Here is a 24,988-nt window from a genome sequence, read left to right as displayed (position 1 = left end):
ATTTTCTGTGTAAATCTACCCGTCCAACTGTCTCAGATAGAAACCACAAATTCTCCAGGACAGTTTAAAAAGTACTTTCTTTGGTCGGTGCAGCTTCAGAGCAAACAGTTAACGTTTCCTGAAGAGAGTGCTCCTCTTTCCAATAAGATAAATCTTCAATCTGCATATTTGGCAGTTCACAGGTCCTCCAGCTGCTTGCTGCCACCAACTGTAGTGGATACATGTCATTTCTCCATAACCTTTGTCTAGAGCATTGTTTTACAGCCAATACTGAACCATTTTTAGGAGCAATCCACGTAGGGTCGTCCAATGATTCAGCCTGCTTACTGTACTGTATGTCCTACAGGGAGGAGCACTGCTCAGCTCTATTTTCTCTCCTGTCTTGTATCTCTGCAGGTTACCTGAACACAACCAAGAGAAATAACAATTCCAAGTTCTGTTCAGCTTTTCTTGGCCAAGTGCTTTTTAGTCTTGTGGTGATTGGAGGAGTCTGAGAAATGTATGTCTAACAGTGTGCCAGAGGGAAAGAAAATCCTACTACCAGCACATTCCTTCTGGTTTCTGCCGCATTTTCAAAGGCTTACCGTCCATTTAAGAAGAAACCTTATGATGGAATTGATATGAAGTGTTTGGAATATCTTTTGCCTTACATAATATTTTGTTTATAAAGGCAGCATAGAATTTACATTCATGAAGAAAAGACACTTGTGTCCCATATTTGTTAGACTCAGAAGTTGCTTTTCGGTAATTCAGTTATTGAATGTTATCTGAATGTTATTTGAACATTGTGTTTGTGAGTTCTTGTCGGGTTAAACTCTAGCTCAAAAACAAGCTGTTATCCATGTAGTGTTGTATCATTGAGTCAGAGCGGCCAGTAAACTGGTGCCCACATCACCAGAAAACAACTCTGGATAATGTTAGGGCTTATAAAAAAAAGTCTGCTTTTCTGCTTTTCATCATTGGTTCATGTTTTTCAAAACCGTATCAGTGTCCACAAAACTCTGGAAGACTCAGTAGGCAATTCTCAAAATACACAAGTAATGCTCTGTTTGAAATCATAACTTTTTCTCTTACCCTAGAATAGGTTTCCTAAAAACTACTATGAACTAAAACTCCTTCAAAGGGTTGTTGTTATATATGAAGGCATTGATGCTGTGGATAGTAGATCAGAAGCTCATTATCTCTTGACTTTCACTTGTCACTTATTTTTACAATATCAATAGTGTCTTTGCAAAGCTGTACGCTGACAGTAACAGCATATCTAATCCTGCTTGATGTTTACCACATGTGTTGGAACTGCTACAGTCTTCTTAGGGTATTAGTCAAGAGTTCCTTATTAGAGCAGACGCTATTTAGAGCCAGTAGGTTACTTGATTAGATTCATGGCATTTATATTTATTATCGCAATAGCTTCCAGATGTCCCAATTTGATTCCTGCTAGGTGTTTGTAATGAGATCCAGCTGTAAAAGTCAGTTAAAATTTGACCTACTCATGTAAATGAGAGTCAGTAGCTGTCTGGCTGCCATTAAGGGATGGGAGGCAATTTTAAAATCCTACCACTTCCCAATGCCATCCAACCCTAGAATCATTTAAAGGTCTATTCTATCTATTATTGCCCAAGTAAACTTGATACAAGTTAGGGGGAGAAGTATTAGCAGCCATCTCACTGACACAACCGTTACAACATGTGACATGTTTGCTCTAACCGCTTTCTTCACATTTCACATGTTTTTATATGGTCACTTGTACCTTTTCCCAATCTAGGACAATTTCCTCCTCTTCCCCCTGGGTCGCCCTTATTTAAATCCTGAGCCGAGCTCCTGCTGCCTGTGTCTAGACAATAAAGTCCTTTATAAAGCCTTAAGCTTCACGTCCTCTTGCTTGGGACGGTAAGTGAAAGTATAATCAGCAGTTGCAGCCTGGAAGCTCAACTCCAAAGACCATCTTTCAGTCCAGACCGTCTCCAGCTGTTTGGTCGATTTTTATTCACATTCTGCATCCATCCGTTGCCACCTCGGTCTGCTATCCAACCTAAGTCCTTCTCTTTTTAGTTCTCACCTTGTTGTTCTTGGATATTTATCTCTCTCTCTCTCTTACTTGAAGCTCTCTTCCAATCCTTTAATTTCTCTGTAATGTTCATCTCTCTTTTTCTCACCCTTCTCCCCAAAGGTTGGACATGGACACCAGATGTTTCATCTGTGGCCTTAAAACAGACACACACACAGCTGAGCCGAGTAAAAGAGTAATGGGGAGGGGAGACAGAGGAGGAAAAAGAGACTGCCCTCCTTTAAGATTCATTTGTGGGTGTAGGGAAAGTGAATTTATATGCTGCTCTAAAACTAACTTACTTTTTTCTCTTACAAATTTGGAGTACTTGATGTTTTCGTCAGCTTTGTGCACTACTTGCATCTGTACTTACTGTTTGAACTGACTTAATCACCTTCATATGTGCATACAATTGCTGACATCTTTAATCAACTATATGCATGGGGGAGAAGCCAGTAAGGGATCACATCCTTATTTTTAGCACCATCCTTTTTTATCTCATGACAAACCATCCAACAGTCATCAAAACATTTGGCTCAAAACTACAGGATGGTGCTAAAACAAAAAAATCTGAGGATCATTAGGATTCATTATGAACGTCAACATTTGGCAAACTTTTCCATCCCTAAAGCAACACATGATTACAACAACACAACAAGAGCATCCTCCTCCAAAACCTCGGGGTAAAACAGGTGTGTTTGCACTATTAGTATTCATAGATAAAGTTTGAGTACTTTGTCTTTGTATGTAGTTTTCAATGTTTTTGGATAAATACCAGCTTTTGCACTGGTTGGATAAGTGGTTGTCTCCTCTGCCTGGTTTACTGGGATTAAAATTTTCCATGACACCTCACTGGTGAGTCACTATACACATAATAAAGTTTGATTTTCACTTCCAAAGAAGTGGGTCATTTTATTTGTAGTCTGAGGCTCCTGCTCTACCACAATAGACAGCACTCTATAGTAGTAAATGTGTTTCAATGGCAGTGTGTAAACATTCTCTACGGTGACGTCAGTGAGAAATATACTATCACTGATAGTCGTAATGGGAAAAACTACTAAAAGAAGACTTGCGTTGTAAAAAGGGGAATTTTCCTGTTTAAAGTTGGGCGTGAATGTCTGAGTGAAAAACCCGACATGCTCCTCTTTAACCTCACCTGTCAGACTGGCAAACACACCCCAAAGGCCTGTGAGCTGAAATGAGCCATAAACTCGTCATGCTCCCATCCCCCAGAGTGATGGGTGAAGAGGAAATCCTCCATTGGAGACCAAATGGTTAAGTTGGGTGGGGTGACAGCAGTTTAACCCTCACCGATGACTTCAAATTCTTCACAAAAGAGGAGACAAAACGAAAGAGGCAGAAAAAAACTGCTGGGCTGGCAGAAAAGTAGGCAACACAAACTCTGAAGGGACATCCCAACTCACACACAATCGTCCTCCCACCAACAATTCGTACTCCATCCTTCTCGGTTCACCCGGTATGTTCAAGGTGCAGCCTTGGGGGAATCAAACTGACAACAACACAAGAATAACTGGGTCAGCTCAGTGTTGACCACATCAGAGACACTGAAGCTGAGGACAATCATCAGAGCTGATCTCTGGGAGAACAGAAGAACCTGGTTGTATGCAGACCACTCAGAGCAGCTGGAGAAGCAGGTAAAGGAGATCTTGTCTTTCTTTTATAGTAAATCTATTTGAGATAGGAGGAGTGAAAGGTATAGTGCATTTTACAGGTGGTTTACGTCAGGCTCGATCAGTCTTTACCTTTGATGTGGTGCACCTAGCCAGCTGAGGTAATGCATTTAAGTGGTGATGCAGGCTTGCAAATTAAGAAAAGAAGACAGCGTGAGATGCAAGTGTATCTGTTTTGTAATCTGGTTTCGTCTTTTTTTGTCTTGCGTCACAGGATTAGGATTGATAGGCACTTTTGTAATCAATTTCTAACTATTTTACAAACAAGTTTACACCTGGAATTGACTAAAACAACCGCTGTGGGTTGTTGGAAGTTTCCAAATGACACACATCTTGGAAAGTCACTTTTGCTGCCAGACATGTTGTTTTTTTCCACATAATACTTACCCATAAACACAGTTACTTTCTCAGCTCTGGATGCAGTAAGCAATGCTAACTCTTCCAAATGTCTCAAAGCCATCAAGTGGATTTCAGCAAAGCCATCAACTGGAGCCGAACCCCGCAAAACTGATGCAGTGCAAATACAACCCGTTGTGTAATTAACATAGCTGGCTCAGGCACAAAGCCCCTGGCAGGAAATTAGCATTATCATATTCCTCTGCATGTGTTTCTCCTTAGCCTGTCAGACAGATTGTAGCCAACATTTGTTTTAAGTTATATATGTTCCATTTTTCAGAGATCTGTGAAGCTCTGACTCACCATTTTCAGCAGCTGGGAAATTTAATTTAAGTGTTGGCATACATTAATAATGACTATCATTTTGGAGTGTGAACGGAAGGACATCACATCTGTTGTGTAACAAATACATTCCAGGTAGTTTGAGTTAAGTCTTCTTCACACATTGTTAATTGTATTTTTAAACTTCATTCACATTTTGTACATCTTAAATCAGTGTTTTGTCTCTTTCACTTTTCAACTGCCTGTAAAAAGACAGATGTTCCTTGTGCAGTTATAGAGAATACTAATTGTTGTGCTCAATCCTTATCAGATGGACAATTTAATGTGCAAAGCTTTTATAAGACTTCTGGGCCATAGTAGTAGAATGGGAAGTGAGGAAGCATAGTGTAGAGGTTACAAGCCTGTTGTCCTGTTGCTTAACAGACTCTGAGCTGCATGCCAAGTATTTCTGAGGTCAAAACCCTTTGCAGTCTGACAGCAAACTCCATCATGCTCAGAAACAGGAACGTTTATTAAATCTGAGCTCAAACTTTAGTATTAATTTTGTACTTTAATAATAAGACTCATGCATAAGTAAAACAACCGAGTGTGGATAATGCAAAATGAGAGGGGTCATATTAGATTAACTACTTGGGACAGCTACAGCACAGCAACTGATGGAAGTGTCCATTCACTACACCGTGATCTGTCATCAATGTACAGTTCCTATAAATGTGCTTGGGACAAACGTATATCTGTGTAATTGATCACACAAGATTACAAACATGTGTAGACGAATGATCACTGTTCACAAATGCACCTGGGTAAACACAGGAGGAGCTCTAATGGGCTTGCATGGCTGATCAGAGATAAGTGTTGCCGCTATCCTCACACAGGTCGGATAGGATTATCCTGTTGCATTCAACAGCCTTTGCCGTCAGTGCAGGAAATTAGCACAATCTCATGCTTGATTGCTGAGGTCACCAATCCTGACGCTAGCTAGCTTCTGCAAAAACAATTAGCTTGGCCAGCATGCAGGTAAAATCCCCCCAGATTAAGTCTGACCTCCCTCCTATAAAACCATTACCTCTCATGTCTGCAGACAATGTTTTGTACACAAGTACACTGCATAATTCTTCATGTATCTTTCATCTTTTGCATCATCAGAAATTTGATTATCGTCTTATATTCAGTTACACTTAATGCACAATTACCTGTGCAGCACAATTATATGCAACTTAATTTGCGTGCATTTTGCGTATCCTAGATCCTCTATTGACTGTAAACACTGTAGGACTTGCACTTTGCATCAAGTAGATTAATTAATCCTGATTTCACTGTGGATAGCAATGGCATAAAATTAGCACAAAGGTCGGCAAAGGACGCTTGGGGATTTGTGAGTGGAGTTAAAAACAGATCGAGCATGCCACCAAGGGAGGAAGGGTTGTACATGTGGAAATCAGCAAACAAAGAACAGATAGGCCTTCATTAGCCTGTTCCTACAGTAAGTGGGCCATGTCTTGGCTGAGAAGGCTTAGCACACTATACCATGGGATCATGACCTCTGATCCTTGCAGAATCTGATTGGCCAAAAGAAGCTTTGGTGTCATCATGAGTGACAGGCTGGCACACACTGAATGAAAACGCTAGTGGTACAAATACAGGTAGAAGCGAGGTAGAGCCTCATCATTTGGGACAACGCTTGACAACTTGCTAAAGGAGGACATAGGGGAGAGAGAACTTGCAGAGTTCAAGGTAAGCCAGGTTTCTGGAAGTTTCTGAGTTAAAGGGTTGGTATGGTTTGGTTTGGTAGACATGCAATTTACAACTTTAGTTTATCTTTGTAGAATCAGGAAGCACAGTTTTACCTACTCCAAGGTTGGGTCAAGACACTTTGACCCCAGTACAGTTAGAATACATCTCTCAAAGCAGGTGTGCCGGCTGTGTCTTTGAAGTGTGCTCATCCATGGAAAACCATGGCCTACCCGAAATGAGTTCCAGACAAACGTGGAGAGCATCACAATTTTAAACAAACACCAGATGGCAACTGAGAGGAATCAAGTAGAGGCTTAGAGATGGATGGCTAAAAGATGACGTTGGAATTTTTCTTTCCCCTGCTCATCTTTTGCGTTTGTCTTTCTGAATTTCATGGCTTCTGTTGTTTCACGTATTTTGCATCTCACTTTTCCCTCTTCATCCCTGTTAGTGGTTATAACCAGGCTTATTGCCCATTTCCTGAACAGTCATTCCTAACAGGAAGCAACCCAGCTCTCCTGAGTTGAATATGTGCGGTGCTTTGCTGAAATGTGTGTGTTTGCATTCATTAATTTGCAATTCTTATTGAACCAGGTGTACAAACCAAAGTGAACAGAGAGTTGTGTGGTACTGCTTAACAATATACATAGCAATCAAAGCTTGATAAACAGTGCACCTCTTACAACTGACGTGCAAAGTCTTAAAGTCTGAGCTTCAAGGTTGTGGTAATACCATTAAAATTGACCTGGCTCTGCATCCTGTCTTTGGATCTTTACCTGTCATTGGCAGGTAAAGCAATGTCCTGGAAAGCAAACTACCTCAGTCTGTTGGCAGTCACCATTGGAATTCAGGAATAATTGTATTAGTGTTAGAGTAGGCAACATTCGCTGGTTGTGGCTATATTGGGCCATGGTTATATATCCGAAGACTTAGTCAGCTGTTTCTGAAACGAAAGTTACACAACAAACATGTGTTCTCAAGTGCAAACAATTGTATGGCTCGTTGATTACAGTATGGTCAAATTCCACTGGACCCCAAACCTTTATAATTGAGGTCATCATTATTGCTCCTCTTCACCTTTGATATGAATCTTTGCCTTAAGAATTAAATAAATTTATACCGTCTCTTATATTGTTTTTTTTCTCCCTCTCTTTCATAGATTCGACAGTGACATGGCACTGCTACTGAGCCTTCTCTGCATCGTGTGCCTGGTCGGGCCAGTTATCGGCCAGGACATGCCTTACGAGGAATATCTGGCCCAACTCCAAGCCTGTCCTAAAGAGTGTCGCTGTCCCCCAAGCTTCCCTCGTGCTGTCTACTGTGACAATAAAGGCCTGACCAGCATCCCCAAAATCCCTCCACACACATGGTATCTCTACTTGCAGAACAATTTAATAGAAGTGCTGTCAGCTGATGCTCTTCGTAATGCCACACAGCTTCGCTGGCTCAACCTAAACCGCAACAAAGTCACTAGTGAAGGAGTGGAAGAGGGTGTCCTGGGCACAATGACTCACCTTGCACACCTGTATATGGATGACAACCTCCTGTCTTCACTGCCATCTTCTCTGCCAGCCAGCCTGGAGCATCTCCGCCTCTCTCGCAATCGTATTTCCAAGATCCCTGCTGGTGTCTTTGTTGGTCTGGATAAGCTTAACCTTCTGGACCTCCAGGGGAACAAGTTGATGGATGATGCTGTGACTGAGGTTAGCCTGAAGGGTCTTAACAACCTGGTGCAGATCAACCTAGCCAAGAACCAGCTGACAAGCATGCCTCTTGGCCTACCACCCACCACCACTCAGCTTTTCCTTGATGGCAACAGCATTGAGAAGATCCCAACTGGCTACTTCAAAGGTTTGCCCAAAGTGGCATTTCTGAGGCTCAACCACAACAAACTTGGAAGCAGTGGAGTTCCCAAGAATGTGTTTAACGTCTCCAGCATTTTGGACTTGCAGCTGTCCCATAACCAGTTGACTGAGGTGCCCGTCATTTCTTCAGGCCTTGAACATCTTCACCTTGATCACAACCAGATCAAAAGTAAGTGTGTGGCATATTTCCCAAAGCATCTACTGCTTGTCCTCTAACAATAGAGGATCATCTACGGTGTCAGAAATCATTGTAGCATTATCTCCTCTTGTGTTTTGACAGGTGTAAGTGGTTCCAATGTCTGCCCCGTCGCTGTCGATGCCGTTGACGACTCCATCCAAGAAAGTATTCCTCGATTGCGCTACCTCCGGCTGGATGGCAATGAGATTAAACCACCAATTCCCAGAGACGTCATCCTGTGCTTCCGTCTCCTTAGGTCCATTGTCATCTAAAAAACAAAGAAGAAAATCATGATGTTGTTGGCAAATTACTCAATCTATGACTGGGCGATTCTGGTTTGATGACACTTGTGAAATAGTAACACACAAGTAATATTTGCATGCTTGTGAAATATTTGACATTAGTTGACATCAACTAATTTTATTGATGTGTCTCAAGAAGAAGCTATTTTCTCAGTTCCAGAAAACTTCAATTTTTTCAGTAGAATTTGAATAAAATGTGAAGGTAACAGCAAAACCAATAAGGAACTGATTGGTTAGATGAGTTGATTAATGGTGCAATCTGACCACTAGTTGTGCCTTATGTTGATGTAAACATCTGCATGTAGAAGTCTAATTCCAATCCTATTACAACATACTGTAGCATGACAGTGATTTAGAGGTACAATGTGTATTTACAGCATGTGGACATCTTTAAGCACTCATTGTCATTATCGTTTGTTGAACAGGAGATAGACCTTATGAATGCATAGGGGAAACATCACTAGTTTTGTTTTTTTTTTCTATTGTTTCAGGAAAACCTTTGACTGCTTGGTATTTGTAGACTTGAAGCCAAATGAATGGTCCTGTGTTCTTGTTAACTTTAGAAAAATTCTCTATTCTTCAATTATGCATATATACTGTAGGTAATTTATTTTTATTTAATATTCTTTAAGAAAAAAAAAGTACAAAAAACTATAAACCTAAGAGTCCTGTGAATATTAATGGCCAATATTCCTTAATGTTTTGTATGCAAAAGAAATGTGATAACTATTTTTTTGAAAAATGCCAACACACTTTTTAATTCTGGTCTTTTTTTTTCTTCTTTTTGTTGAATTAGTTGAGCAAGAGACAACATTGATTGATTGTATGTGATTTGAATAAAATTTCTAAATATGAAGATCTTGTCATTTTCTCTTTTTTTTATAACACCTCAAGCATTTCAACCTATAATTGTTACAATAGTGGTAGATTGAAATTTACAGTATATTTGCCATTAGATTTTAAGCACACCTTAACATTTAGTTTACCTGGAATCTGATCTTATCATTAAACCATGAATTAATAAGTACTCTCCCATTAAATAAATTGTACTGTATAGCTATGACAGAGATCTTTTGTTCTTCTCTCTTGAGCCTCTTGAGTTTCTTTCTGAGCCAAAAAAAAAAAAAAAAAAACTACATCAATATGAAATAACATAGAAATCGCTGCTTCCTACAGTACTCCCAGTCATTTGTTCCTCTGCCCTAAGAAATTGAAGGCTCCAGATACATTCTCAGTGATGAAGCCAATTCACAATACATGAACCATGTTTTTGCTGGCTTTAAATTTCCAAAGGCTGTGCACAATGAACCCTGTCATATACTATGGTTTCTGATCATCAAGTCAAGACATTTGGGGCAAAATGTCATTCACTTCTTTGCCTTTGGAGAATGTTTGGCAGAAGTAAAAGCTCTGAATATAAATCCCAGCTGATGTGGCAGGTGCAGAATGGTTTCTGGCAGTCCTGCTACATCCTTTTCCCTTCACTCATCAAAAGGTCTAGAGTTTCCATGCGAGTGAGAAGGAGAGGTGGGCAGGTTGAGACAAAGTTGTGGCCAAATCAAGCTGACAGGGTAAACGCAGCCAGGAGCTTCCTGTGTGTCCTTTTTTGTATCATCAATGGACACTAATGAGTGTCTCAGATTGTGTGAATCTCTTTGAATGCATGCCTGGATCTGTACGGAACTGAAAAAGAACCACTTGCCTTTCTCTGACCCCTGATCAGCCCATTCTCCATCATGTCAAACTTTGTTATCCCGAGGACTTAATGTAGGATCTGCAGTTGGAGCAGCAGAACATTTAGCAAAGCCAACGCTGCAAAGAGAAAGCAACTTCAGGCAGAAGGGAGGGCAGAGGCCTTCCTCCAAGCAGGGACTTCCTCTCAGCACCATGCTAACAGGGGCTCCTCACAGAGGTCCCATTGTGTACAAGGGCCCCGTGGATCCCCCCCATACATGAAAGCAACAGATGCCAGAGTTTCACCCCAGGAAAAGACGGACAAAATATTTCAGAGCCACACTCTTATAAAAATAAAGGATACTCTTGTAAAGGATAAAATGGTATTTTGTCACCGGGGGGGCTTTTACTCTCTCTTTCTCTCTGTGTCTGATGTCTGTGTGTGTGAGTGTTGAGTGTGTATGAGTGTGTGCGCTCGAGAGGGTCGTGCATACGGGTGTACGGTGTGGGGTGGGTGCAGTCCGAGTGACCAAAAGCAATCTGCTCTAGTCCAATCAGTCTCAGTGCCTACCTTCACACATAAGCGGCAGGGCACTCAGGTCTGCCAGAGCACACAGACCTACACATACACACACACACACACACATACACACACACACACACCAACACCAACACACTTGTCACATTCACACACACGCACGCACGCACACACACACCTTTCACACACTTCACACACGCACCCTCCCTCTTCAAGGCACCCTGCACGACCTCTCACCATTGGCCAGGTCCCGGAGCCCTCAGCATCTCCATCACGGCTGAAGGGACCATTCGGGAAAGCAGGAGACAGAGGTAAGCGTTCTTGGTGCTATCTTCATACTGGTTCAATCATGGCTCTCTGGTGCAGGGGATTAGGCAGGGAAGGCTCACCTAGCCCCTCCACAGCTGCTGCAGTTGTTGCTGCTGTTGCTGCTGCTGCTGCTGTTCAGGGTTTGCATTGGAGCTGCTGACTAATTGGCTGGTGATGCAGCTGCTAATTTTCACTCAGGGATTTGCTTTGGGAGGTTTGCAGGTGTCTGAAATGTGGATGTCTTTGTTGTCCTTGAGCAATGATAGTGATCGAGAAATGTTGCCTGGAAGTTTTATAAGCTTCAGCAGATGTGAACAGGTGTTTTTTTTGTTTCTTGTTTTTTGCTTTTGTGACAACCTCAGTGATATTAATTCATTTTGCCACTTTTGACAGCTACAGCATTTGATTTGCTTTTGGTTTTAAATGGGGCAGCCAATCAAGTCAAATCAAATTTAGTTCAAAATACCTCCAGTTTTGGAAGAAGTGATGAAAATGTGTTATATGGGATGGTTTTTATAGATCTTCGCTCTGTGTGTGTGTGCATAAATTCTTCAGCTATAAAATCTTTGCCACCTGCTTTGTTGGGGTTTTTCTAAGATACAAATGTGCCAGTTTGCTCTGCAAACCGGTAGCAAAGGGACGTCTGTCATGTTTGCTTGTGGCTTTTGAGGGAAAAAGAATCACTGGATATCAGGAATGCCCAACGGCGAGCCAAGCATAACACGGAGGTAGTCTGGAGGCTACACTCATACACACATACACCTACAGAGTTTCCACACACTGTACACTGTGATGGCCTGTATAAAAGCACACCTCTGTCTGTATAGCATAGTCCTTCTTTCAGTGTAGCCATGCTGGATTTCAGAGCCGCGTGACACAAAGTCAGTTCAGTGGAGATGCTAACAAGCCAACTCACCTTTTTTTTTCACTCAGGTGCACTAAGTTCATGTTAGACATCTTAAACCGGCAGTCATTTGCATAATTAGTGTATCCCTCCCATATCAACAAAGATTAGATTGATAACTTTAAAAAACCCTGGAAGGAGGCGGGTGGGGGTTTTTTGTTTGTTTTGTTTTTTTGTTTTATATCTGTCCTCGTCCCAAAATAGCAGCAGAGGTTTCTCAATTTTCTCTCTCTGAAAAGATAGGTGTGTTCGGACACAGTGTGTATCTGTGAGAGGATGTGTCTCTCCAAGTGTGTGCATGTGCATGTGCGTGTGCGCGCGTGCATGTGTGTGTGTGTCACTGCTGAATGAAGCTTTTCCTTGCAGCCGTAACTCACTGCCATCCTGTCCACAAACCTCGGTGGAATTTGGAGTTTGAGTGCTGAGACAGGCAGCGACCGGGCCTCATAAAGACCCTCTGTAAAGGGCGAGGGGTCGAGTTAGCGCTTTCTCTCTCTCTCTCTCCCTCTCTCACACATACACACACCCTCTCCCTCTCAGTCGTATCCTCACTCTCTCCATCTAACCCTGAGGGCCAACATCTTGTCCACCTCTCTCTCCATCTTGCTCTTTTCTTCGCTTCTTCTCTTCCCTTCCCTCGCTCTCCGTTTCTCTGCCCCGGCCTAGAGGACTCTCTTAAAACTCTTCTCACGCCGGCGGCGATGTGGCTACACCTGTGCACCTCAGTGTGCTATGAAATTCCCCACTGACAAATGATTAATTCCTAAGCCTAATGTCTGTGATGACAGCTAATTAAGCTGTAATTAACATACTATAATCTTATTACTGTTCCCCACTTGGGATTCACACCCATAAACTTAATCAACCTTGCTAAGCTTGGCCAGATTTGAGCTGCAGAGGAAATGAGCATCTATCTGGGTCAGGGCTTTGCACAGCAGATCTGCACTCAGTGAATGTCATACCTGCTCATTTTGCATTCAAGTAAAAAAAAAAAAAAAAAAAAAGTCTCTTGTCTTCGCCTCATTTCAAATTCATGGATAAGAATTTCGCTGCATGTTTCAGCCAAAGTCTTTACAGAGATGATTGAGAAAAACATTGGAAGCCTCAGCACAAAAACACAAGGATTCAAACGCAGCTCTAACTCTGAAACCACCTGAAATCTTCAGTCCTCTAAATGCATCTTAAAATCCTTCAAGCAGTTCAAAGTAGATTTCTCAGAGTGTTGAGCCCTGCAGAGCAGACTGAAGAAAACCTTCCCATGGTTCTTTATCAGATCAACTCTGACTTCTGACCTTTGACACGCCACATGATAGTGCTGATTTTAAGCCAAGATGGCCGCTCCCTGGAGCATCTGGCTCAGTCAGGCAAGAGGCCCTCGTATTCTTATCCCATGAGCTGTCTGCACCTCAGTAATGAATTCACAGACCTCGGTGATGTGACCCAAAGTCAAGCCCTGGTCTGTAGCACTGTAGAGATGTCATGCTGCCAATATTATACACAGCTAATATCATGAAGACGTGCCTTGTTGAAGTGCACCTATGTGGAACCACATTTCAATACAAAGCATGACCTCCATTGTGGAAGCAGCAAGTTTAAAGGTGATTATCCGACACAGTTGCTCACAGTTTGCCACGCTGGTGTTTCAAGGTCAATTTCATGTCCGCATATCTGTTCCCTTTTCAATTTAATATGGAATAAATTCCTAAAAAAAAGTGTAATTATCATGCAGTTTTTACATTTTCTCTGTTTAATTCTATATCTCTCTGTCCTTGTCAAGGTGTACAATGAGGATGCTCGTGCGGCTCGTGTTGGGACTTTTCGTCCTCAAAGCGGTGGTGGCCAACCCCAGATTTTCCCGACAAGTGGACTTGGACTCATATGACAGTGCCAACTACGATGTGGATCTAGACAATTTAAATTTGGAGAACCAGGATATCTATGACTACGAAGATGGGCTGACAATTGATGATCCTCAGGTAAGAAACTGGATGTGGATATCAGCGATTCACCGACGTGGATGTTGGTGTTGCTGCCATGGCTCGTTGGTGTGTTGCCATTTTGTGCTAGCTAGCTGGCCTGCACCAAGCTGCAAAGCAGGATAGCCAGGCAGATGCATGAGTGTTGTATAAGCTCAAAAAGTTTGTTATTACACATTTAACCGATGCCATTTGTGACTGACATGGTATTTATTCAACATTTACCTTCATCAGTTTAGTTTATGTCAGTTCTTTTGTTACACAAAGCTTAATAGATTCCAGAGTTGAAACCATACGGGCCGATCAAATTCCCCTCCAGATTTCCTTCACATTTCACAAATCACAGCTGTGACAGTGTAACACTGGAGAACGGTCTGGTTTTGATATGAGGTCACCAGGTTCATGGAGCAGATAGGCATCACGCTGACAGCAACAGGGCCCATTTGGAAAGTGGACAAACTGCTTTACAGCTTTATGCACAACTGTGGCCAAAGTATTTCGCTCTCATACCCCGGCTCCACCACTTCAACATAAAACACGCACCAGAATCTGCGGCCCATCTGCATGTGGAGTGGTTTCATTTGCGGAATCCAAAAATACTAATTCCTCAATGATTGACATGTTTGTTTTATTTATTGCCTGAAGAACCAAAGGCAGGGACGTCTTTTAATCACACAACAAATAAACATTTTTATTTATCTATTTATTTATCTATCTTTGTGCAGATTGATTAGTTGCAGCCGGTGTGATTCGTCTGACTGGTTTCACTTACATTCAGTTATCAGCATATATATTTCTAGCCGTGACAGATACACATGATGGAGCATCATCATGACTTACAGTGCATGTATTATTTATCCGCCTTAATTCTGTTTCATAAGTCTTTATTGAATGGATGTCAATGAGCTTCAAGTCAGGCAGCTGCTATGGACTCACGTCTATTTAAGTTTGACCTGTCACTGTCAAATAAGGAACCGATGTGCTTCAAAGTGAGCAAAACCCAAAGACCGCTGTGCATGCTGGGACACACGTCACTTCTCATTCGCCTCAGATTCTACTCTGTGCAACAGCTTTTAAGAAGATGAGTTCGGCAAGAGAGAAGGTTTCTATTCTAACATGACAAATGGATACCAGAAGCTCAAGTCGAGTGTGATGTGGCAGGCCTACAGGGCATGCTGGGATGGCAAGATTAAGCCAAATTTCATGTTCCCATTTATGCTTCTTTGTAACAAGGAAATTAGGCCAAGGCCATGTCAAGACGGCACGCGGCAAATCATCCACACAGGATTTTTGACTCGCTTCCTCTAAGGCCAGCGACTTAAGTCAAACCTGATGTTGACTCCGCTCACGCTGCCGCTGTTATCTAAGACCTATCCCACAATCTAGTGCAGGTTTAGCAGAACTAACGAAGTAAAGCAGTAAATAATCTTTTCACCCTGCACTTGCAAAAAGTTGCAAGCACAACCTGGATTTGATATGTTTGAATTCTGTTGTGCAAAGCTTTACAGCTGAGTCTTACACATGACAGTGCTCAAGTGTGGGAACGTTGTCATGTGTTGCAAGGGGGATGGCTTTGATCATGCCTCGCTGTTTAACAAGCCTGGATATGACACAGCACATTGCATAAGGTTCTGTGGGAGTCTGCAGGAGCAGGAAGAGCAGAAACAATACAATTAGAGTTACAAGAGTCTTTCTCATCTGGCTGTTCACACTAAATAAACACAAAACTCATAACTGCAGGGTTGCAGAGTTGAGAAACGGCACGTTGCAAAGATCTGTCGCTTTGTTTTTGTTGACGGCGGTGAGTCGGAGGTGAGAGGGCAGATCTTCAGACAGACCGTCTGTTTTGAGAAGAGTAAAAGAGAAGATGGATTTTATTCAAACACACATCAAAACGTCACGGGAGCAGTGAAGCGATGATGAGCTCCATGCCTCTGGAATGCTGAGTCTTTACTTTCCACTTCCAGCTCTTTGTTAGTACTGTATGTCTCTTCTTTCTCCTCGAGGCTCGTCTCCTCTGAGAGAAATAAAGTCTCATCCACGACCTTATGCAAGCAAAGCGTCCTCAATCTGCTGCTCTGCTCTCTGAAGTCTCTGCAGATGCTTTAATCACCAACTTTAGATTTATTTAAGCGTCTTTGTTTGACCCAGTCGCTCACTCTGTCTTTCATCATTTTCTCTTCAGTCAAAGGACGTCTTCAGAGAAAGCTCAGATCATTGCAGCTGGTAATTTGAATTGTGAATCTGCTTTGTTCGAGGGCTAGGAGAAATAATATTTACACATGTGCTATATACATTGCTGCCTGGTGATTTATGAAACTGCTGTTTATGCTGCATTGATGTATAGTAAGCATTCATTTTGCTTCTTGGAAAAAAATACTGATCACATTTCACAGACTCGTGAATTTTGTCCCGGCACTTATCTCACAGTGTCCATATTGACACTATACTCTTATATGTGTGTTGAATTTGAAGCCTAAACCCAGCAGTCAGTTAGCGTTAGTTAGCGTAGCTGAGCATAAAGACTGGAAAACAGGTGGAAGCAGCTTGCCTGGCTCTGTCCAAACAGAACCTGCCTCCCAGCACCTAAAACACCACGTGGCTTTTTCCATTTTTCGGGACCCAAGGCTTAGCATGAATTAACACGCTGTACTGTGTATGAAGATGAGCCATCAGCTGGATGATGTCTTGATGCTGCTCATTTTTTAAGGTGTGACCTGCATGTTTGTTGTAGGCTAAAGGACGCAGCTGTGAACCAGCGAGCAGCTGAAAGTTTTATATACTTTGCATCTACTGATTAATGCACCTTATACAACATATTCAGCACAGACACGTCGTTTTGGCTTTGGCTCGATGCTAACATTCAGCGCCTCTCCCTGTGCTTTCTGTATTCCCATGCTGTTTCCAGAAATGATTTTTTATATATATATTTTTTTGGTTGCCAGCGTTTCGCCTCTTCTTTTCCCCTCGGGTGTAAATGTTTGCTTTGGGGAAAGGGGGAAATTAAGGGTAGAGCTGCAGTGAGCTAACTCTGTGCAAGACTTTTCAAAGGCCTACCTTGTTGTATCCCAAACTGTGTCTCTGCCAAGCTTTAAAATGTGACATTCAGTGCTAGATATCTCTCCATTTCTGCATTTAATGTCACTGCATTCAGTTCTGTTTCTGGCGACATAAAGGTTCTACTTACATACTCACTTCTCTGGATATACATTTACTTTAACACCTCGTGGCTTGTTGGCATCTGATTACTTTGCTTGAAGGCAGTTGCTAGGAGTAAAATGTTGAATTCTTGCAGCTACCATGAGTGTCTTGGTTCCACAAGGACCATTCCCTTTCTGGAGGGTTGAGTCAGCCTTGTTGGGCGTGAGAGGGTGTCAGGTATTACCTGTGCTGGTGTGTGGGTTTTCATTGCCCTCGTCTGGAGAGTGATAGAACTGCATGAAGCACCAAAACATAAAGGATCGACTGCAGTCCCTGTAAATGCAATTATAATACCCGAAGCTTTAAATGAGAGAACCAAAAGCACTGTAAATTCATTAATCTTGGTTGTTTTGGTGAAACTATATTTTGCATTGAAATTTAAATGTCTACAGTATATGTCTCAAATGTCTATTTGATAACGGAAAATGCCAAGCCATTGTCAATAAAATAATGTGTCTGAAATCAGTGTTAACATGGTTTTACTTCATAGCCTTTGAGTGTTCCCTACAGTTCACTAAAGTGCAGTTCATAATTTAGGTTATGTAAGAAAAAAAAAGAATATCAAGTAATTTTTGCCTTGTGGTCTGTCCAGAGGATGCTGTCGCTTGGTTGTGGGTACAAAGATGAACCACTGTGATCATCTTGGTGTCTCTGTACCCCAGAAATGTCCTCCCTGGCTTCTGTAGAGTTTGTAGGTTACTGCTGCTAGTGTGGATACTTCAATATGGACACTTTGCTGCCATCTAGTGGAGGATACACTGAAGGTTATACTTGTAATACTGAAGAGATGGGCCTGTGCTTGTCCTTGCGTGATTGTTGATTCGGTGACATGTCAGTTTAACTGTTTCTCTGTAATGTTTCAACTTAATTTCTATTTCTTCCATTTTCAATTAGCTGTAGCAAAAGTTAAAGAGATAACAGAGAGGAAAGGGGAAGAAGGAATATGCTAGATACATTTGAAACCACTAGACTGCGTGTATATCCAACAGGGGATTTCGCCTTCTCATACTGCAAATGCTGATGAACTTAACTGATTTCATGCTCATATTGTTTTTGGTTTTCCCTACAGTGATCACAGATCTCAACAGTTTACTCCAATGTTTCTATTTAACCACCATATCAGTCCTCCTGGTACATACTGTACAGAGTGGTTGCCCCAGAAAAGTGGTTTAAAGGCCTGAATCCATGCTTGTGCTTAGGAGAGGCCAATCAGACACTGGATGGGACATTTGGGCTTGTTTTGCATGAATAGAGCTTTGTTTTGCATGATAAAATTTATCTTGAGTCTGTGTTGAATCAGTGCTAAACTATCATAGACTGATGTCTCCCACCGAGTAGTTACTTGACTGATCATTGCAGGACATAGCCTAGTAATTTGTTTACCAAATAAATTACACAACCTCAAGTGATACTGCAGCCCAGATGGATCTGCTGTAACCGCTTCTCAGCAATAGATTGCAACATGTTAAAACCTTGACACAAAGGGTTGTAAATGTGAATTTTGATACAATAACAGATGTATCTCTTTGAGAGACTTGGGGCTGCATGGTGGTTCAGTAGGTTTTGGCCCTGAGGCCATGAGTTTCTATGTTCTCTCTGTGCCTGCATAGGTTTCCTCTGGGTACTCTGGCTTCCACCCACAAAGACACTGAGACAGACACAAAGACAGGTTAACTGGCAAATCTAAAGTGCCCATAGCTGTTTGTCTCACCCCTGTTCTGAATTGTTAAACAGATGTTGTTTATTTCCCTGTGGGCAAAAATATCTTGACCTTTCTAAAATTAGTCATGAGGTGGCATTGTCATGTCACAACAGTTTTATCTCTCAACTTAAGACTCAATCTAACAAGGGGAAGTCTGTTTGTTTGTTTTTTTAGATGATCTTGAAACCATTTGCATTATTCAATGTTCCCTATTTCCCTATTATCACATTGACTTCCAACATTCATTTAAACTTTGCACAGCATAACAGACTTTATCAGGTGCTGAAATGTGTACAGAACCCTAATGTCTGTTTCCCCTATTTAAATATTATGATAAGGTTGTGAAAAAGCCGAAGAGTAGGAGTGCTGCCTGGAACTAAGGACTTCTCTTGCTCATCTTGATGAAATGATTTCTTTTTTTTGCCTTTATTAAGTTATGGGCAAAACATGGTAGCACTTTTGTGTTCCGTGGTACTTTTTTCTCATTATAACAAGGTTTTTTAACCTTCTGGAAAAATAGTAATCAGGATAAGCAACAATGGAACTACTCAGTGTTAATTTCGTCAGACGAGACGAGACGAAAAATATTCGTCAACGATGGTTTTTTTCATGACGAAAACGAGACGAAGACGAGACGAAGTCAATGCCCTTAAACACTGACTGTGACGAAATTTACACGCATTTTTGTTGACGAAAAAAGACGAGACGAAATCTACTTAATCAAATAAAAACTTAATAAAATGTCTCTTTCTTTTTTCGTCACAGACTTTTAAATTACAATCCAAAAAGTGCCACATCACTGGATGCATGTCATGTTTTTCTCCTCCTGCGCTGCTGCCAGGGGTGTGTGTGTGTGTGTGTGTGTGTGTGCCTGAGTGAGGAACACACACACAGGTGCTGTCTGTGCTATGTGCGGTGAGTAGGCTACGAACTGGTTATGGGGGGCGGGGGGCGCATGGCCATTGCGGGGGGGTGCGGGCGCTGTAAACCGACAGCGGAATCGCTGTGAAGCTCCGAGCAACGGAGATCATGTGCGAGCCGGAGCCCTCCCCTTCACATCATTGCATTTGTCAATCGCCGTGTTTTATTTTGAAAATTAACCGGATTCTCTCGCTGTTTCTTTGTGCGACTTCCTGCCCGGCTTGACAGTCAGCTTGACAGCTGCGCCGCGGCGCTGGTGTGAACGACACAATCGTTAACATCAAAGGGCTCCGCGGCGCTTCTGCGGCCGGTGTGTCGCGTCTCCGCGCTGTTCGGTCGCTTCTGCGCTGTGTGTGTGTGTGTGTGTGTGTGTGTGTGTGTGTGTGTGTGTGTGTGTGTGTGTGTGTGTGTGTGTGTGTGTGTGTGTGTGTGTATCTCTGTTTAGATACTGACAAATAGCCTACATAAACGCACACACAAGCTGGAAAGTTGGCTCATCTGACAGCTGCCTGTCAATATTGGTTTGAGTAGATTAGTTGTGATTAACATTAGCCTACTGTCAATCTGCTTTCAAAGACTAAAAAAAGACTATTGACTAAACTAGACTAAAATACTTTGGATTTTCTTTGACTAAAACTAGACTAAAATGCCAAGACTTTTCGTCGACTAAATGTGACTAAACAAAAAAGAATACAAGCTGACTAAATATGACTAAAACTTATAAGGGCATTTGACACAAGACTAAGACTAAAACTAAATTGAAAAATAGCCGACAAAATTAACACTGGAACTACTACAGCCAAGTGCTGACATATTCTTTAGTTTTTCATTGTTTTTCATTACTTACTCTGATGCTTAACTTTAAAATCCATCTCTTACATTTTCGACTCACTGCTGCCGTCTTCTCCTCAGATAGAGATTGGAACACTGGCCCCACCTGACTACAACTACCCTGTACCCGAGGCCTCCTTGGAGGAACAGGAAGGAGAGGAGGAAGAAGAGTTGCCCCTGACTCCCCAGCTCATCCCTCAGGGTTCAGGGGGATCTGGGGTTCTCATGGGCCCAGACACACAGAAAGGTCTGGAAAAAAGCATTCACACTGAGGTCCACAGCGCACACCCATAAACATAAAGTCACTTGAAATAGAAAGTTCACACAGTTTCAGTGAAGGCCCTGCTCCTCTCTGGGCCTTTTGTGGAAGCAGCATTACCCTGAATGAACAAAAAAAAATCCAAACCAAAGAAGCACTAATCCCTCATCAAAACTCATTGTCTCCGTCCTCAGCAAATCATCTTTTCCATGTGCATGTCTTCCATTTAACTAGCCATTAATGTTTAAATGTGTCATGTTCATTGTGTCCATTTGTCTCCTACTACTCAACCTAATAATCACTGTGACCTCCACACCTGATCAATGATCCATTTCAGTCTCATCTGTCTGTTTATTAATACCTAATCTTGTCTCTAACAAGAGGTGGAGCTGCGTCTGACGCCCATTGACATCCTTCATGTCTCCGGGGATTTTGGGGGTTCCGTGGGGTCTGGGGCCTCGGGAGCTTCTGGGGCCTCTGGGTCTGGAGGTTCAGGAGATCTACTGGTCTCTGGTGGCTCTGGCGGTTCTGGTGATATTGTATTTATCTCCGGAGCCTCCGAGGAGCTCCTCAGCTCTGGGGGATCTGGAGAGTTCTTGGTATCTGGGGATATCTTGATATCTGGGGATCTCTGGGGATCTGGGGATCTCTCAGGATCTGGGGATACCATGGGGTCCGCAACTTCTGGAGCCTCTGGAGACATTGGCTCTGGAGGTTCTGGGATTTCCATTGAACTCCCCCTGGGCTCTGGAGCATCTGGGGACCAGTCTGGTTCTGGGTTCTCTGGAGATCTCTTGATCTCAGGGGCTTCTGGAAGCTCTGGGGTTTCTGGGGGCTCTGGTGAGTCCGGGGACACAGGGATAACTTTGATATCTGGAGGTTAGTACCTTTACAGACCAGATGTCTGTAAGTAAAGCTTGTAGCGACACTATTTCTTGATTGTGTAGAAATAACCTTTGTCACCTGTGATTTATGTTGACTTGTTGCTTTAAATTCCATTTAACTGTGTCCTTAGTTAAATGTTGACCTTACTTATTTGTCTTATTGATTGCCACTTCATTTGTGTTACTCATTTCTAACATCATGTCATCTAAAATGTCAGTGTGATTGGTTGGTTAATTGGTTGATTGATTGTCTATCTCACTCCCACCCACCTAACTTCATGTCTCCTAACCTCAACCCTTGGCTCTAACAAGAGGAGGAGCTGCCCCTCATTCCCGACACTATCCCCCAAGAGGCATCGGGTGCTTCTGGGGATTTCTCAGGAGCTTCGGGATTCTCAGGGACCTCAGGGGACATTGGAGTCTCCGGAGACGTAGATGTCTCTGGAGCCTCTGGGACCTCTGGTGTCTCTGGTTCTGGAGACACCGAGGTTACTGAGGTAACTCTGGTCCCTGACATTGACAAAGGTCAGTATCTACTCTAGCCTTGTGTGAGATATGTTAAAGGCTGGGTAAAAACTGAGTCAGGCCAAGAAGCCATCTGTGAATCTTTTAGTGAACTTGCCAACCAGCAGCTTTAAAGTTACCCCTTAGACAATCAGTGCCTGAAGAAAAAGACTGCAAGCTTATAAACAATTGAAAATAGAAATCAGCTTTGCACAATGTATGAGGAAGTAAATGCACTTCTCATACCCTAAAGATAGAAAATGATTTACTTTGGTGAGAAACATTGCATGTAAACATGGTTTTTGTTTCTTTTTGTAATGTCTAATTAGGCTAAGATTTATTTGGGGAACTAGCTGCAAAGTTCGCACCTTGTCATTGGGTGCAACAATTACTTTGGCAAAAATATTAAGTTAGTCCATCAGGGAGGCAACTCAGACCTACTTGAAAAGACTTCCCAAAAGAGTTTAACCACTCATATCATATTTCATGTTATTAACACCAAAGACCTTTTCATTTAACATTCATCAATTAAATGCCACAAACACTGTATATTAGCAGTTTGATGCTGCTAATATGGCTACTGTATATAACATATCACTGCGGCAAACAGTGGGTCACTGTTTGCCAGACATCCTGTTCCATGTCCATGCTAATCTAACCTGTTTCTTTAACACCTAATCTTGTCTCTAACAAGAGGAGGGGCTGCTTCCGACCACACCAGAAACCCCTCAGGAGGGTACTGGCGGTGTAGAAGGGTCAGTGAGCTCTGAATTGCCAGAGTCGGGTGAACCTGACGAGCCTGATGAGCCTGTGATTGACAGACGAGGTCAGTACCGAACAGTCAAGGAACAGACTTCAGACAAGCATGATGTAAAATCTCAGTTCCCCTTGGAACCTGTTTTGTGAAATCTTGGTTTGATTGAATTTGTCTTGTGGAGCAGAACCTCTTGAAAGTTTGAAGAAGGTAAAGCCTTATTATGTGAACAACTATCTATTCTGCATCCTATCACATTTTACTTCCTTCCTTCCTTTCTTCTTGTCCTCTTCCTTCTTCTTCTCCATGTGCTGCAGGTATGCCCACTTGCTTGCTGTGCACGTGCCTTGGTGGTTCGGTCTACTGTGATGACTTGAAGCTGGATAGTGTACCACCCCTCCCCAAAGACACCACTCACTTCTACGCTCGCTACAACAGAATCACCAAGATCAACAAGTCTGACTTCGCCTCGATGAGTATGTTTCATGTTTGAATGAAAATATATGAATATTAGACGAGGGTGAACTTCAAGAATTAGATCGATCACTCCCTCCTCTTGTTGTGCTGAGCCATCAGTGTCGGTATCAGAGTGTCTTTTCCCACCTCCCTCCAGACAAGTTGAAGAGGATCGACTTAACTGCCAACGAGATTACGACCGTCGAGGACAGAGCATTCATGGGCCTGCCGGAACTGGAGGAACTGGTGATCCGAGAAAATCACCTCTCACAGCTGCCTTCCCTCCCAGAGACCATGACCCTGATTGATGCCAGCCACAACAACATTGGCAGCAAGGGTATTCACAAAGAGGCATTCAAAGTACGTACACCTTCGTCACTTACATACATTTATATGCCTGCAACTTTGAGGTGATTTGGTGTTCCACTATGTGCCATTACATAATCTGTACACTAGACGGTGCTGTGGGGTCTACTATAAGGTGTTGCATTTTATATCTTGGTTGCTGCATGAACACCTGAAGCTCAGGGCCAACAAATAATGACCTATATCTTTTTTCATTGTTTCTAGGATATGACTGGCCTGCTGTACCTGTACCTAACAGACAACCACATTGATTACATCCCTGTGCCTCTACCAGACAGCCTCCGATCTCTACACCTACAGGTATATTTGTATCCATCATCACTACACACCACTTGTCAAAGCAAGTTCTTTGCATTCTTGAGGTTAAAACTCTTTTTAGTTCAGTCTGAAATGAAAAACATATCTTTATGGTCTTAGCGCAATTTTATAGTTGTCTCTTACCTCAAAGCAAATCTAAAATGCACAACTATATCTCATGTACTATCCTCCTCGATCTCTTCTCACAGCGTAACAATATTCAAATGATGCACGAGGACACGTTCTGCAACCTGAGAGATTTCAACTACATCAGGAACGCACTGGAGGACATCCGTCTGGACGGCAATCCCATCAACCTCAGCAGGACCCCGCAGGCTTACATCTGCCTGCCCCGTATACCCATCGGGGATCTCATTTAACCACACAGACACATACTCTTACACTCTTGCACACTGATTCCCACGAATACAACCACATGCACACATCTTTGTACATAATGACACACACAGACACGCAGACACACACACACAGACACTACACCATTTCTTCTTCCACTCCTCTGTCAATCAATCATTAACGGCATACAACTGTCAATCATGCTGCTGACGTATCCTATAGATCCATTAAACTTTGTTTGGAATTGTTTCATAAGCCTCCACAAACACGTAAATTATGATTCAGATTCTGGTGATCAAGCACATACACACTCATCCACTGTACCTCTTTCCTTCCTGTTGCTCAGACTTCCATGCCAAGAACCACATATACACTATAAAACCGTCCTGATTGTCATATTACCTTACCAACAGAAAAAATGCACATGTACACACACATACAAATACACACACATACACACAAGAACTTTGTCAAAAGCCAAACTGTTCTGCAACTTGATTAAGTGTAAACAATAGGTGGCATTTGGAGATTATCAGTTTATTAAAAACCCTCAAACAACA

The 24,988-nt window shown here is 42.3% G+C and overlaps 2 protein-coding genes across 2 annotated transcripts; both read left to right on the top strand.

Annotated features, from left to right (window-relative positions):
- Nucleotides 1-7,322: 7,322 nt before the first annotated feature.
- On the top strand, nt 7,323-8,465 carry kera (keratocan; the record flags this gene model as incomplete). The annotated part of the gene is made up of 2 exons (XM_083999171.1): nt 7,323-8,184; nt 8,296-8,465. The coding sequence occupies 2 exons, from the start codon at nt 7,323-7,325 to the stop codon at nt 8,463-8,465; spliced, it is 1,032 nt and encodes a 343-aa protein (XP_083855297.1).
- A 4,911-nt stretch (nt 8,466-13,376) lies between these two features.
- Nucleotides 13,377-24,451, top strand: epyc (epiphycan; the record flags this gene model as incomplete). Its single annotated transcript, XM_083999214.1, has 8 exons — nt 13,377-13,518; nt 13,698-13,896; nt 20,633-20,798; nt 22,893-23,024; nt 23,270-23,428; nt 23,566-23,768; nt 23,979-24,074; nt 24,281-24,451. Exons 2-8 carry the CDS (start codon nt 13,705-13,707, stop codon nt 24,449-24,451), a joined length of 1,119 nt encoding a protein of 372 aa, XP_083855340.1. The 5' UTR covers nt 13,377-13,518; nt 13,698-13,704.
- Nucleotides 24,452-24,988: the final 537 nt, after the last annotated feature.

The sequence above is a fragment of the Trachurus trachurus genome (assembly GCF_905171665.1).
Source record: "Trachurus trachurus genome assembly, chromosome: 23".
Taxonomy (NCBI): Eukaryota; Metazoa; Chordata; class Actinopteri; order Carangiformes; family Carangidae; genus Trachurus; species Trachurus trachurus.
The sequence above is the reverse complement of the archived record's forward strand: the minus strand, read 5'-3'. Positions and strand labels throughout refer to the sequence as shown.